The 17,199-nt window shown below is 34.0% G+C and overlaps 1 protein-coding gene across 10 annotated transcripts in view; it reads left to right on the top strand.

Annotated features, from left to right (window-relative positions):
• The window catches only part of LOC409783, a 272,897-nt gene that overhangs the window by 95,992 nt on the left and 159,706 nt on the right, over positions 1 to 17,199 (top strand). For 6 of the 10 annotated variants that reach the window (XR_003305895.1, XM_393277.6, XM_026444431.1 and 3 more), the window contains exon 1: positions 11,296 to 11,396. The exons of the other annotated variants lie outside the window; for them this stretch is intronic. Coding sequence is in view for 5 of the 6 variants with exons in the window: in XM_393277.6 (XP_393277.4) it covers positions 11,311 to 11,396 (86 nt within the window). In the remaining variant the exon portion in view is untranslated. Of the gene's footprint in view, positions 1 to 11,295; positions 11,397 to 17,199 lie in introns of those variants that run through there. 10 annotated transcript variants of the gene reach the window in all.

Raw genomic sequence — 17,199 nt, 5'->3', positions numbered from 1 at the left:
AGAAACTTTTCTAGAAACTGTCTACGTTCGGTGATTTATATCCTCTTTTTCAATCTTGTTATAAAATCTCACGTTGTTTCACGGTTATTTAATTAAATTGCTATTTAAATTAAAGCTGTAACAAATAAGAAAGGAGCATATTTACACGAATTGGGAATTTTAAATGAATTATCATTTCGATGGGTCGAAATAATTCGAGCAAATTGATCGGGAATATTTCTCGAATAAGATGCACTTGATCTATCTCGCGGTTGGCATCGAATGAATCGATGGCATGGTATTTGTTTCGAATGCGAGTGTCGCCGCGCGTTTCGAGCTTGCATTCCAAACAAATACCGTGTCATGCATTATCGGTATTATTCCGACCGACGAACGAATTTCAAACAACTCGATTTTAATTGAATTAAACCTCGTCCAACTCGAAACCAACTAACCTCGACACGTCTCTCCACGCCGTTTTTAATCCCCTTCAGAATAATTAATCTATCCCCTTCGATTAATCGAAGACGTTTCGCCATCGTTTGCACCAAAATTCTTTACCTCTCTTCTCCTTCCTCCTCTGTGCAATCCAATCTCGAGAGAATTTTTTTCAACGATACCATCCACACCCACACACACTATTCCAAGAAACTTTCATCAAACCCATGAATTTCAGATAAGGAGCAAGTGCCTATCCTCAGAAGTACCTCCACCTCGAGTAACCTTAACGAGAACCCTCTCCTCGAAACTCTCCATCGCGGGAAACGTTCTTATATTAAAGTAAACCCTCTGCGTCTCGTGCGAACATAAAATGCCGTGGCCGTGTCCCTCGCCGTCGTAAATCAGCCCCGATAGAAACGGGAGCCTCTCTCTGCCCCCTTTCCCTCCTTCTCTTCCCGGTGAAAACTGTCAAACAACGATTTCACGTTCGCATTGCCAACGCATTGCCGACCTCTCTCGAGTTCAGTGGCCACGCGAGCTTCGCGAGAGTCCGAATTCCACGCCGTATGATTCTAAGCGGTTCGTAATAGACTTTCGGGAAACCGTTGCGTATTTAGAATTTCACGGGAGAGAGCTGTGATTCACCCCTCGCGCGTATACACGCGGGAATGCGAGGAGGAGGAGGAGAGAGGGGAGAGAAACGTGCAGAGATAAACATCGATAAGATCGTTACGATGATATTTTTCTAAGGTAGATGATAAACGGGCGTAAAAATGTTGATCGAAGCGGCGGTTTATTTTGACAACAATAATTGCGAATGGATATTATCGACGCGTTAAAAAGAAAAGTTATGAATAAGATAAGTGGATAATAACATTGGACGATGCGACGTCTCGATAACAACGAATAAATACATGCCGCGAAATGTTGTGAGACCTATGAACGATAATAATAATATAAATGTCTTGATAACGAGGATTATGATAAATATTATCGACGCGTTAGAAAAGTACGATAATAATCGCAGTATTGGTTTACGCTTTATGTAGGAAGGAAGAGAGGAGGAAAAGGACGAGATTTCGACCGCAGCTGTCGACTCGACGGTAAACGCGTGCTTGTCAGCAATTTTCGGTAATTGGCACGGCTTAGCACCGAGTGACGTGGAACGAGCGTCGCCGAGAATCAGCCGCGGCGTATTAAAGCGGGTGGGGGAGGGTGGATGGTAATTTGCGGGACGAGATTGTTATTGTAATTTTAGCGGCGAATGGACTGTGCGCCGTTTCGGGATAATATAAACTAGTTCAAATGGGTGACGGTGTTTACAAACGTTTCCGTTTAATTTGCGACCGTTTTCGAGTATCCTCGCTTCGGGTTTTCGGGAATTCGATGATTCTCTAGTTTCTTAGTTTCAGTTTTTTTTTTTTTTTTTTAGCGATTGAAGCGTCTCCGAATGAACGACGAGAGGGAAAAAAATTTCGAAAGGAAAATGTCTCGAGGAAAATTTTCCACGAAATGTAGAATTAAATGTTGCGATAATGAATTTTGAAAAATTCGATTCGATTAATTTTAGCAATTGAAACATCTCCAAATAAATGACGAGAAGGATGGGAAAAAATATCGAAAAAAGAATATCTCAAGGAAAATTTACGATTTTCCACGAAATGTAGAATTAAATGTTATGATAATAAATTTTGGAGAATTCGATTCGATTAATTTTAGCAATTAGAGCATCTCCGAATGAACGATAGAGGGATGAGAAAAAATTTCGAAAGAAAAATGTCACGAGTTTCCACGAAATATAGAATTAAATGTTGCGATAATGGATTTTGGAGAATTCGATTCGATTAATTTTAGCAATTAAAACGTCTCCGAATGAATGACGAGAGAAAAAATTTTGAAAGAAAAATGTCTCGTGAAAAATTTATTTTCCACGAAATGTAAAATTAAATGTTGCAATAATTTGGAGAATTTGATTCGATTAATTTTAGCAATTAAAGCGTGTCCGAATGAACGACGAGAGGGATGGGAAAAAATTTCGAAAGGAGAATGTCTCGAGGAAAATTTTCCACGAAATGTAAAATTAAATGTTGCAATAATTTGGAGAATTCGATTCGATTAATTTTAGCAATTAAAGCGTCTCTTAAAAGACTCTGAAGGGATGAAAATTCCCAGAGTTGTCTCCCCAGAGGTGAAAAATTTTATCGAAGTACGATAGAAGTAATTTCGACGATCGTTGAACGAAAGAAAAATCACGAGATCCCTGCGATAAATCCGTACGAAGAATCTCGGGAAAATAAATAAATAGACGAATAAAATTATCAGCATCGCAGAAGATTCGATCGTCCATCGTCTAAATGCGCAAACGAGCTTGTTTCACGAGCGTTCCTCCCTTAAAGGGCAGACGAGGTCGTAAAGCAACAGCTACCGGAATAGCAATAAACGTGTGATACGCGTTTTCTTAGCTGGGAATCGGTAGTATTTATCATTAAGGCTGGCTTTGAGGGTTTGTTTCACTAACAGGGGAATAGTTATTAATCCGACAGGTGGTGACGTTTTATGCGAATCGGGCTCCGTTTCAACCGCGGCCATCGGTGTTAACAGTGTTCCCCGTGGATCGATCGTAAAGTACTCCAAGCTATTGGTGTATAAACTGAAGATGGAGAGAATATATATACGTTGGCAGATTTTGAAACGATTTGGAAACATGCTCGATCAATTAATTTTATAATATCCATCTCCTTAATCGTCCAATTATTGCGAAACCTTCTCAAATTTTCCTCCGAGCGTAGGAAAAACCGCTTATTCAGATTCATACTCGGATGAAAAATCTTACTTTGGAGAATAATCCTCGTTTCCTGAGAGAAGGGGCGAGATTCTTTAATAAAAGAAGAAAGAAAGAAAGGAGAGGAGAGAGGAGAGTCACGATAGCCACGCGATACGTGACTCGAAAGAGGCGGAAGGAAATAGAAAAATTTCATTTCGGTCCTCGGTTGGAACTTAATTTGCAGGATGGTGTTGCTTTCGTAGTAAAAAATGCAACGTCTGGTTGGCCGAAAAGTCACGGAGAGAGGGAGATGGTGGAGAGGAGGGGGGCGAGTTATTTCCCAGCCGACGTGATTCCTTGGCTGTAACTTAAACCGGTAGTGGAGTCTCTTTGATGAGATCATGGAAAAATAAAAAGAACGAGGCAGGAAGGAAAAATGTGTGCCAGATGACGGCATGGTGTCGGGGAAAGAAATTGCCGATTGCCGCCGAGTCAAGGTTTAAAATAATCGTTGATAAAATGGAAATCGATTTCGAATAATCGTGCAAATGATAAATTTAGCGATACAAGAATGAGAAACTATCTTAGATAGATTAAGGAAAATATGAATTAAATTTTGAAATTCTTTTCCAGCTATCTGAAACTTTCATTCAAGCAAAGACTATATTTTAAATAATCTGCATCTTCTAAATATGATTTTTGTCTAATTGGAACGATACATCGAATTAATATTTATCTCGAGATTAATTTACATCCTTTCTTATTTTTCTTCAAAAATTACGCAACAAGTAGAATTAATCAGATTGGCTGAATGAAATTCTCGAGTCATGTTCAAAGAAGGAAGGAAAATTGTAGGAAATTGGCCTGTTTCGAACTCAAAGACAATTTACTCGGCCGTCTAATATCCCCGAGTTTTAATCAACGGCGATTTTAATTAAGAAGGGAATAAGGGGATAGAGCTGGTCTTTTCCTGTTCATTTTCCGTTGCATAATCCGCGACAGCGAGAGGCGGTAACGGTACACCCTCGGCGCGTATTTCTCGAACGAAGCCGGTGTCAGATGCTGGTGCATTAGCAGCTTCAGATCTCGTCTCCTGGCGCGGTAACACAATATCTCGAGCTAAAACAACCACAACTTGCGTCGCTGTCGAGCTTCTGCCGGGGCGGAGAGAGACGGTCTGGAATTATCATTGTTGACAGTCGGCCGACAAAAGTTTAACTTGGTGAAATCGTCGCGTCGTAAATAATAAAGGAAGGAAGGAAGGAAATCTGGGTTATTCGACTGTCGTGTTATAAATACACCGACTCGAGGATTTTTTCTTTTCTTTTCTTTTCGAATTTTTGTTCGTGGAAAGAAAGAGACATTGTCGAGAAACTTGGTGTCGAAAATTCCGCATGTAAGAGAGGGGGGTGGGGGGATTTGTGACGGATGTTTGAAGTTGAGAACGAGCGTAATGCAAATTTCGAGATGGTAGGTGTAATTTAGGAACATAGAAGGAGTTCCCTGCGAGGGGATTTCGCAGTAATGAAATTCGAATTTTAGTGGCCATGTGTAGTAACCATGGGAACAGCTGTGGGTTACGACGAGTCGTAAAATCTTGACCTCCATGGACACCAGGTCGATAGAGCACAGTCGACAGACTGTTCGAAACTTGCTGAATCCAAGAAACTATGCTACAACTTCGAAAGATTTAGATGCGAACGTTATGGAACGATGTCGAGGTTAATTTTCCTCGTTATTCCCAGATATTTTACGAGCTTGAATTCGAAATTTATTTCCATCGTTGTTAAAAAATGTTTGGATGCGTTTAAAAAACTGTGAGGAGGAGATTGGAGACAGAGAGGAGAGATCTGTGTTGAAAAGATTCAAAATAATTTTCAACCATCATCAGTTACTTATTCACAAAACTAGAATTGTCGAGGCATAATTACGTATGCTTCGATGGTTGCGTAGCATCACGCGAGGAAATCACGGAAACGATGTAATTTATCCAGTACTTGGCGAGGGCGGGATCGCTTTCCGTTTACTTCTCTTGTCAAGCTTGCGTGCAAGCTTGTTGCCTCAGATGTTGGAATTCCCTTCTACAACATCTTCACTTAACAAACCCTGTTTTCGTAACGAGTACACTCGACTCGTAACAGGCGACAAGAAACAATATCGAAATTGATCGATTTCTCTTAGAATAAATTATATCAAAGAAATAACGATTTCTCCAAACGTGCAACATCTCGTAATTTCTTGAAATTTGAATGAGAAAATAAATAAATATCGAATCTACGTTATTCTTTATATAGTTTATATATTATTTTTTTTAGATCGTCAACATATTTAATGGTTTTGCCAACTTCTTACAATCTTCGTGTCTATTCTTCAAACATCAATATCTCTCGATATTCGGTCTTCCTGCTCTTAAGATTTGGGCTTCGTTCAAAGGAGTCGACAAACTTTGAAGGATACTTTCTTCTCTCTGGTAGCCAACTTATCGAATCGACAGGAGGCATCCTCGCTGGATAGAAGAGGATTCTCTCTGCTGTTAATGCACGTTTTATGCGAATTCAATGGCGGGGTTTCGTCTCGATGAAAAATTGTCGAGAAAGGCAAATCATGGGATGGATCGCGCGATAAAAACGTTGTAAAATATCGAAACGTTAGACAAATTCGTACGCAAAGGGGTTCCTTCTGCTCTTTTTCTCTCGCTTTCTTCTCTATTTCAAGAGAAATTCTCATTCCCGCGAAAAATATTTTCCCTGTGATTATTTTGCAAATTGATCGATCAAATTTCGTGGTATATTCAGCCTTTATAATTAATTCCTAAGGAAGATTAAATTGTAATTTCTAAAATGAGATTCTTAACAAGAAGGATAGTTTTAATTTATTTCGAGGAAATAAAATCGAGGAGAAGGAAGTTGAGATAAAGAAGCAACAAAGTTCGATTGCCTTCCTCTTTTTCTTTTTTCTCCTCGAAGAGGGGGGTAAAGGTACGATTGTACCTTTGGAATCACGATTGAAAGTTTCGTGGTTCGCGGATTGTTGCCGCACGATTGCGGGGATGAATTGATTCGGCGAGAAAAAGAAAAGAGGAGAGAAGAAGAAAGTCTGAAAAAAAAAAAAAAGAAAAGCGAGAACTCGTTCATCCTTTTACAGAAACGACTGACGGACCGCCCGAAGCATTTTCATCAGACTTATCTTTCCACCTCTTTCAATATACCATCAGATGTCACGGTGAAATCGTTTTAATTAAAATCGACAGGAGGTTCGAAACGTTATCAACTCAACGTGTCGCTATATCGTTCCACATTTGCCATTAACGTTTCTCAGAAATTAATTGATGTAGATCGTTCCCTTTGAGAAGATCAAGTGTCGAATTAGAGAAATTGATATCGATCTGATTCTTAAAAAGAGAAAGAAAGAAAAAGGAAAGATTAAATAGAATTTTACATTCGCTTACGGTGAAAAATTTATTTATAAAATTTTGCACATCGTGTATGATATCTTTTATATTTCGTTTCAAGGATCGAAACGATAATGGAGAAAAAGTTGGAGGAACTAGATGCATACGTAATACGTACGCGATCGAAGTTATCGACTGGTTGGACGGTGATTCGCTATTATATTTATTTTGCGAACGGATGCCAGAGAGTATCTCGTGCGAAGCTAACATCTGCCCTCGCGCAATGCAAATAGCCCGAGGCGATATACTCGCGAATGCAATCGATCGATGACTAAGAGATGTGTATTTAAAAAAACGTATATTTATCGAACACATTCGTGGTAGATCGTATTTCAGTTTATCACTTATCGATAATTAACATTGAATGAACAGCGTTATACCTCTTATCTCTGATCTATTCCTATTTCCTCGCGCTTAAATAAATCGTCACCGTTTTGCGATAATTGGATAATTTTACAAAATATCAATGTAATAAGTCACTTGAAAATGATATTTCTAATTGATATTTCTAGCTCGTACTTTTTTCTTTTCTCGGAATGATTTTTGTTCGAACGAGTAAAGAGTGGTTGAAAAATCACAAAGGCTGAAAAAAAAGATAGTAATCCTTTCTGTTTGCACGGCGATAAAAACAGTTGTACATTACATACATTCGAGATAAAACTCTCTTTTAACTCTTGAAATTCACTCGTATATTCCCGGCAACAATTACACGATATTTCACCACGTGTTTGCTCTGTCATATCACAGCGATGGAAACCCGTGTACTCCGCGGTGAAAACGCTCGAGATAAATTGTTAAATTAATTAGAAGTCTGTTGCCGTTGAAACGAGTATCGCGAAAATTCACGTCCACGTCCAACTGGAGCCGCTGTGAATCGAGCCCGTTTTTCCCCCCTTTCTTTTCAACCGCCGTCGCGTATATCTGCGGAATGAAAATGAAAATCTCGACGGAGGAATCTTGATAATACTGGAGCGGAGACCGAGAAATAACGATGTTGCGCCCGATCGAACGAAACTTTCGGAATGCAATTCCCTTTTTCTAACCAATTATAAGTCGTCCGATCTTGGAATATTTTCCGCGTAAGAAGATTGTTTTTCTTTCTTTTTTGTTTTTTCTCTCCTCCTCGCTTATCGCGAAACGTTATTTATATTTTCCCTTCGATTTCAGTTATTTTAGATTCACCGATTTTGATCCAATATTCGAATCGAAAGCAATAACACGGTGGAAAATTGAATTTCCGATTCAAATTACTCAACGTCAAAAAAGTTACTTTTGTTACGTTATATTGGAAGAATGATGTAAAAATTAATTTTTAGAAAATTGAACAGAGTTTTTATCATAATTAAATATTCCTGGAATAATAACGATATAGAATTTTCAATTTTAAAATTTTTTAACCCACGTTAAAGTCGCGTAATTAATTTTTGGTCTTTGTTATTCGAGCTATTTAATAAAATACACGTTACGCATATTTTCGCATACGAAATAGTATGCACACGAGGATAGGGGGAGACACGGGGTGAATGGAAAGGGAGAAGAGTTATCGCGGATAATTACGAACGATACATCATTCAAAGGGAAAAAGTTCCCTTTTGTATCCGCGAAAATCAATCGAACGAAAACTCGAGGATCTAATTACGGCCGCGACCCTCGTTTCTTAATTGATTAATGATGGATGTAACTGTGTACAAGCAATCGTAGACGTTTTTAGAACGAGCCGGTATTTTAATTGAGATAAATACGTGTTAACCGTGCGCCTGGATCGCCACTTCCAAAGGCAGATACGTAATTACAAACGACTGGCTCGGTTGAGAACCGAGCGATAATATACAGGCTTTATCACTGGGAGAGATCCACGGATGATTATTATTAATTAGCCAGTGGCCCGTAATTGCGCGTCTCTACCACGGCTAGAAATCCACTTGGAAATAGTCCTCTTTCTCTTTCATTATGTTGAAATATATTTACTCTCGTCGGATGCATTAATCATGGAAAACAAGTATCCAAGAAGGTCGGAAAACGGAGAAATGAATTCGTTATTGCGAATAGGATTCATCGGATGGATCTTGTTAAGGAAAGTGGAATCATTGTGGATATTGCGCTAAGTATAATAATCCGTTTGAGTATTCGAATTATAGGATAATATCTTAACGGTATCGCTGATCAGTTATTTGTTCCGCGATTCCCAACAGATTCGTGTCTTTTGGGTTTGACGCAGAGGCGGGGTCGCGAATGGATGCATTTTGACGCAAAGTATTGATCGAAAATAGCGAAGGGCTTTGTTGTGCGGTTTTTAGATCGGTCTTTTGGTAACAATGCAATTTCGGTAAAAGGTATGGCGACAAAATGGCGGGGAAATATTCTATATTTCCAAGCGGGTGGATGTACAATGCATTCGATGGGGAATAGAAGTTAGGGCAGGATTTTCAAGCGTTAGAGAGAGATTATAGGAAAAGTGAGAGTTGTGTCCAATGTTGAAACGGTGATTAATCACCGCTTCAAGAGTTTAGAGGTAATTGGTCTCTCGTAACGGAGGGAAGTAATTATCGATATCTATAGTTTCATGGGAATTTAAGGATGAGATAGCGAAATTACGGCTTTGACTATTAGTCAATCGAGTTAAACTTCTCGGCTTAAAACCGAACATTAATCATAGCGTTAGAAAGTTTTTGTGCGGATGCCGAGTGTTGATGCCGAACGAGTATCTTTTTTCTTTTTTCTTCTTCTTCTTTTTTCTCATTCGAAATGGCCGATTACGACACGATAGACGATGCGACGCGAAGAGGACACGCGAACTTACTTGCTTACTTACTTACGGATGGAAACGACTTAGACTTGTTCGCGCGTCTGAACAAATCAATTCCATGGTTGGACAACGGTTGGAATAAAGCGATATCGTTGCGTAATCCTAACGTTAAGTCTGAAATCGGTGAAACGATCGTGAAATTTCTACAACGTATTTATCGATACGATCACGCGATTACTTTTGTGCATCCGGGGTGCAACCGGCTTGAAAACGAAAGACATTCATTCTACGATTGCGCGTAAAATACCCGAGGTTGTCGCGTTTATCCGTCGAACTTATTAATTTATGTCACGCAGCCGGGCGCCAGAAGTTGAGTTACGATATGTTCTCACGAAAAGGCTCGTGATATCAGGCCCTCATCATATGGGGAACGAAAATATAAATACCGTAATGCGAGGAGAAACGTGTATTGAATTGCATAATCGCCATTCAACTCGAACTTTGTTTTTTTCTTTTTTTCTTTTTCTTTTTCTTTATATCTGCAACGAAGAGACAAGAGCAACGAAAATAGATCTGTCAGGGTGCGGCCCGCGAAAATGAATTTTGCATTTTAACTTCGATACGCGAGTAGTTTGATTATTTAAAAAAGATATACAATTTGTAAAAGTTGAAGATGCTTTTCGAATGTTGCACAACTGCAAGAAATTATGTGCGCGTGTTGTAAGAAGAAAAAATTCACGAATGATTCTCAGGAAATGCTTCGTTGCATTTGAATAACCGCTATACTGTATGCGAGTACGTGTACGTTGATACGTAACACGGCACAGAAGGGTGAATATCCTGCAAAGCTTATTCTCAGAATAATCGTTTGACCCGTCTACCGGAGATACCCATTTTCCAATAATTTAAACCGTATACCGTGTAATTTACGATCGATCCAGGAGAATTTATTTTCATAGCGTAATTATAGCAGTACGAGCAACGATTTAATAAGTTGCGAGCTTATGAAAATTTTAAATATCATAAAATTACACAAATGTAATGTTTCAAATTATATATAGTTCGTTCCATGCTATTTATAATTATAAGAATCAAAATTTTTTCCACAATCATCTGTAATAAATAAAAATTTTGTCCATTTATAAACGTTGAGTATTTACGACATCGATGATAAATCTTTCGAAATACGCGCGTGTTTGCGTAAAAATAAAATTTTTACGCGCCTGCGCGAATGCAGAATTTTTGGCGCCCAATTTCGGAGTTATGCGCATGCGTCGATCTAATGCGTATAAAGTAGTTTCAACATGGCGGAAATAATAGGCAAATTAGAGTCGTAGGTATTGTATCGTAGGTATTCTTTCGTATACATACTATATATATATATACATTAATATATGTAGGTATATTAATAATATTATATATCCATTATTTGATCGTGTGAAATTAGGTAACGATATTGTTATTGCGTAATATATGGAAGTATTGTGAAAATTTCGTGCAAAATATAAACACTGTAGAGTAATATTACATTTTCCACATTCCCAAATCGATTTTTATTTTGTCTTATTCGATCGATGATGATAAAATTATTATAAAATTATTCTAAAATCTTGTCTACATTCGTAGACATTGTAGGTTAGAATAATGTTTTCTAATCTCAAGTTGATTAAAACTTTTCAAAATATGTACAACAATTGTTTGATCGTCTAATATTCGATAATGAAAACAAGTACAATTATTTTAAAATTTCGTATAATGTTCTTTGAAATATTGTAGTTTCAAATGATATATTTTATTTTTATAGATGAATTGATAAAGTTCTTAAATATATTATACAGGAATATTCTATAATATTCATAATTATAAGAATCAAAATTTTTTTTTATAGATAAATTAATATTTTCTGACAAATAATTTTTTCAATTATAAATGCCAGTATGCATCAATCTGCGTATAAAGTTTCAAAGTGGTGGAAGTGACAGTGAAATGACAATCGTGAAAAAATTATACTTTGGGTATGTAAGTTAATTAATATATTAATACATTAATAATATATCGTGTGTGAATTATTTGATATCGTGAAATATAATAATGATATAGTTATTACGTAATACGTGAAAACGAAATTTCGTATGTACAATGAATAGACACATACATTGTAGGTTAGAGTTTCATTTTCCACATTCATAAATTTGATTTCTACTTTGTGAGGTATCGTATATTAATTATTCAATCGCGTGAAAATCAGTAATAAGAAAATTGTTGTAAAATTCACGAAAATCTCGACGTTTATAGATATTATAAATTAGACAGGCGTCCTTCATTCGTAAATTCATTAATATCTCTTTGCCATATATTATGTCTATCGTTATTTTATCGTGTAATTGTTTCTTAAAAACTATATTAATTTTAAAATTGTATAATTTCGTTTAATATTTCTTTCGAATGTAGATTCGAATGGTATATTTCGTATTTGTATAAATCGATTAAATTGCTCTTTTATACACGATTATTCTATGGTATTGATTATAGGAATCGAAATTTTTTTTTATAATAATATTTTCTAATAAATAATTTTTAATTATAAGTAATTAATATTTATAATATCGATGTATAAATTTTTCGAAAATGCGTATGTGTAGGTGAACATAAAATTTTATACGCTTGCGCAAATGCAAAAATTATAATGCGCTTGCGTAATGCATAATTTTGGCGCTTAATTTCATGGTTATACGCATGCGTCGATCTAATATGTACAACGTAGTTTCAATATGGCGGAAATGATAGCTAAAAGAGAATAATAGAAAAATTCTATTTCTCTCGCGTATGTAAATTGATTAATATATTAATAAAATATTGTGTATCGATTATTTGTACCCATAAAATTAGCTAACGATATAGTTATTGCCTAATATATGGAAGTGATATAAAAATTTCATAGGTATAGATATTGTAGGATAACATTACATTCTTAAATCAATCTATATTTTATGATATTCAATCATTTGAAAATCGATGACAATAAAATTATCATAAGATTATTCTAAAATTTTGTTTGTATTTAGTTTATAGCTTAGAATTGTATTTTGTAATTTTAATTGATTAATTTTTATTTGATTAATTTTGATTAATTTTTTATTTGATTAATTTTTTGCAAAACGTACAATTGTTTGATCGTATAATATTCAATAACAATAGTTACAACTACAACAAAAAATTCATATCTTAAGAAAATATAGCTTCAAATGATATTTTTGGAAATTATTTCTAAATATATCACATAGTATTGTATGCCATTCATAATTGAAAGTATCTAGATTTTTTTTTTTTTATAGATAATATTTTCTAACAAATAATTTTTTCAATAAATTCCTAATATGTATCAATCTAATACGTATGAAGTTGTTTCAATATGGCGGAAAAGATAGTGAAGTGATTGTTATGAAAAAATTGTAGTTTTTTCGATACATAAGTTAACTAATAATTAAGCAGATATTGTGTATAGATTCTTTGATTTCGCGAAATTCGATAAAGATACAGTTATTCCGTAATACATGAAAATAACGAATAAATTTTTTACATGGTGAGAACAGACATAGGAGGTTAGTGTTGTATTTTCCATATTCATAAATCGATTTATACTATATTATATTACATTGTATAATAATTATTTTATTACGGTAATGAGAAAATATTCGTAAGATTAACGAAATTCTCATTCGAAGATATTGTACATTAGTCAGGCATCTTCCATTTGTAAGTAGACTAATATATCTCTGCAGGATATATTATATATTCAATATATATAAAAAATTATATTATCATGTAATTATTAGTAAAAGAGTGAGAAAGACTAGAAATTATATTAGTTTTATAATTTTGTTTAGCACTCGTCGAATGTAGTTTCGATTGACATATATCGAAGTGTATAAATTAATCAATCATTTTTTTATACGCAATTATTCTGTAGTATTATTAATTTTTAGGAATCGAGATTTCTTGTTTTAATATTTTCTAATAATTAATTTTTCAATTATAAGTAATCATTATTTACGGTATCGATCTATAAATCGAAATATAGGAATATGTAGATGAGCATAGAATATTAGGACGCTAATGCGTATAAAGTAGTTTCAATATGGCAGAAAATACAGTGAAGTGATTGTCGTAAAAAAATTATAGTTCTTTCGGTACATAAATTAACTAATATATTAAGTAGATGTTGTGTATGGATTCTTTGATCTCGCGAAGTTCGATAACGATACAGTTATTGCGTAATAATTGCGTGAAAATAATGAGAAAAATTCCCATGAGGTGGGATCAGACAATAGGAGGTTAGTGTTGCATTTTCCAAATTCATAAATTATACTATTTATACAATTTATATTATTTTAGGCATCATATAATAATTATTCGATTATTCGTATTTATAAAAATCGTAATAAAAAAATTATGGTAAGATTAACGAAGATCTCATATAGCATTAGAAGACATTATAAAATTAGACAGACGTTTTTCATTCTCAATTTGACTAATATATTTCTACGGGATATTATATATTCAATCATTATTTTATCATGTAATTATTAGAAATTATTGTATATTAGTTTTATAATTTTATTTAGCACTCGACTCGAATGTAGATTCAAATGACATTTCGTATTTGTATAAATCAATTATTCATTTTTTTATACGCAATTATTCTGTAGTATTATTGATTTTTAGGAATCGATATTTCTTGTTTTAATATTTTCTAATAATTAATTTTTTAATTATAAATAATCATTATTTATGGTATCGATCTATAAATCGAAATATAGGAATATGTAGATGAGCATAGAATATTAGGACGCTTGCGCAGATACAAAAATCATAGTGCGCTTGCGTAATGCATAATTTTGGCGCCTAATTTCGCGGTTATACGCATGCGTCGATCTAATGCGTATGAAGTAGTTCCAATATGGCGGAAAAGACAGTGAAGTGATTGTCGTGAAAAAATTATAATTCTTTCGGTATATAAGTTAACTAACATATTAAGTAGATATTGTGTATGGATTCTTTGATCTCGCGAAATTCGATAACGATACGGTTATTGCGTAATACGTGAAAATAACGAGAAAAGTTCCTACGTGCTGGAAACGGAAAATAGGAGGTTAGTGTTGCATTTTCCATATTCATATATTGTACTATTTATACGATTTAAACTATTTTAGGCATCGTATAATAATTATTCGATCGTATTTATAAAAATCGTAATAAGGAAATTCGTAGGATTAACGAAGATCTCGTATAGCATTAGAAGACATTGTATATTATGCAGGCGTTTTCCATTCGGAAGTTGACTAATATATCTTTGCAGGATATATTATATATTCAATCGTTATTTTATCATATAATTATTGGAAATTATATTAGTTTTAGAATTTTTTTATCAGTCGTCTCGAATGTAGTTTCGGTTGACATATATCGTATTGTATAAATTGATTAATCATTTCTTTATACGCTATTATTCTGTAGTATTATTAATTTTAGAAATAGAGATTTCTTGTTTTAATATTTTCTAATAATTAATTTTTCAATTATAAGTAGTCATTATTTAGGGTATCGATCTATAAATCGAAATGGGAATACGTAGATGAATATAGAATATTAGGACGCTTGCGCAGATAGAAAAATCATAGTGCGCTTGCGTAATGCATAATTTTGGCGCCTAATTTCGCGGTTATACGCATGCGTCGATCTAATGCGTATGAAGTAGTTCCAATATGGCGGAAAAGACAGTGAAGTGATTGTCGTGAAAAAATTATAATTTTTTCGGTATATGAGTTAACTAACATATTAAGTAGATATTGTGTATGGATTCTTTGATCTCGCGAAATTCGATAACGATACGGTTATTGCGTAATACGTGAAAATAACGAGAAAAGTTCCTACGTGGTGGAAACGGACAATAGGAGGTTAGTGTTGCATTTTCCATATTCATATATTATACTATTTATACGATTTAAACTATTTTAGGCATCGTATAATAATTATTCGATCGTATTTATAAAAATCGTAATAAGGAAATTCGTAGGATTAACGAAGATCTCGTATAGCATTAGAAGACATTGTATATTATGCAGGCGTTTTCCATTCGGAAGTTGACTAATATATCTTTGCAGGATATATTATATATTCAATCGTTATTTTATCGTGTAATTATTAGAAATTATATTAGTTTTAGAATTTTTTTATCACTTATCTCGAATGTAGTTTCGATTGATATATATCGTATTGTATAAATCGATTATTCATTTTTTTATACGCAATTATTTTGTAGTATTATTGATTTTTAGGAATCGACATTTCTTGTTTTAATATTTTCTAATAATTAATTTTTTAATTATAAATAATCATTATTTACAGTATCGATTTATATATCGAAATATAGGAATACGTAGATGAAGATGGAATTTTAGGACGCTTGCGCAGATAGAAAAATCATAGTGCGCTTGCGTAATGCATAATTTTGGCGCCTAATTTCGTGATTATACGCATGCGTCGATCTAATGCGTATGAAGTAGTTCCAATATGGCGGAAAAGACAGTGAAGTGATTGTCGTGAAAAAATTACAATTCTTTCGGTATATAAGTTAACTAACATATTAAGTAGATATTGTATATGCATTCTTTGATCTCGTGAAATTCGATAACGATACGGTTATTGCGTAATACGTGAAAGTAACGAGAAAAATTCCCATGAGGTGGGATCAGACAATAAGAGGTTAGTGTTGCATTTTCCGTATTCGTATATTATACGATTTATACGATTTATACTATTTTAGGCATCGTATAATAATTATTCGATCGTATTTATAAAAATCGTAATAAGGAAATTCGTAGGATTAACGAAGATCTCGTATAGCATTAAAAGACATTGTATATTATGCAGGCGTTTTCCATTCGGAAGTTGACTATATCTTTGCAGGATATATTATATATTCAATCGTTATTTTATCGTGTAATTATTAGAAATTATATTAGTTTTACAATTTTTTTATCACTTATCTCGAATGTAGTTTCGATTGATATATATCGTATTGTATAAATCGATTATTCATTTTTTTATACGCAATTATTCTGTAGTATTATTGATTTTTAGGAATCGACATTTCTTGTTTTAATATTTTCTAATAATTAATTTTTTAATTATAAATAATCATTATTTACAGTATCGATTTATATATCGAAATATAGGAATACGTAGATGAAGATGGAATTTTAGGACGCTTGCGCAGATAGAAAAATCATAGTGCGCTTGCGTAATGCATAATTTTGGCGCCTAATTTCGTGATTATACGCATGCGTCGATCTAATGCGTATAACGTAGTTCCAATATGGCGGAAAAGACAGTGAAGTGATTGTCGTGAAAAAATTATAATTCTTTCGGTATATAAGTTAACTAACATATTAAGTAGATATTGTGTATGGATTCTTTGATCTCGCGAAATTCGATAACGATACGGTTATTGCGTAATACGTGAAAATAACGAGAAATGTTCCTAGGTGGTGGAAACGGACAATAGGAGGTTAGTGTTGCATTTTCCATATTCATATATTATACTATTTATACGATTTAAACTATTTTAGGCATCGTATAATAATTATTCGATCGTATTTATAAAAATCGTAATAAGGAAATTCGTAGGATTAACGAAGATCTCGTATAGCATTAGAAGACATTGTATATTATGCAGGCGTTTTCCATTCGGAAGTTGACTAATATATCTTTGCAGGATATATTATATATTCAATTGTTATTTTATCGTGTAATTAT

Source organism: Apis mellifera, linkage group LG12, assembly GCF_003254395.2.
Source record: "Apis mellifera strain DH4 linkage group LG12, Amel_HAv3.1, whole genome shotgun sequence".
NCBI lineage: Eukaryota > Metazoa > Arthropoda > Insecta > Hymenoptera > Apidae > Apis > Apis mellifera.
The sequence above is the reverse complement of the archived record's forward strand: the minus strand, read 5'-3'. Positions and strand labels throughout refer to the sequence as shown.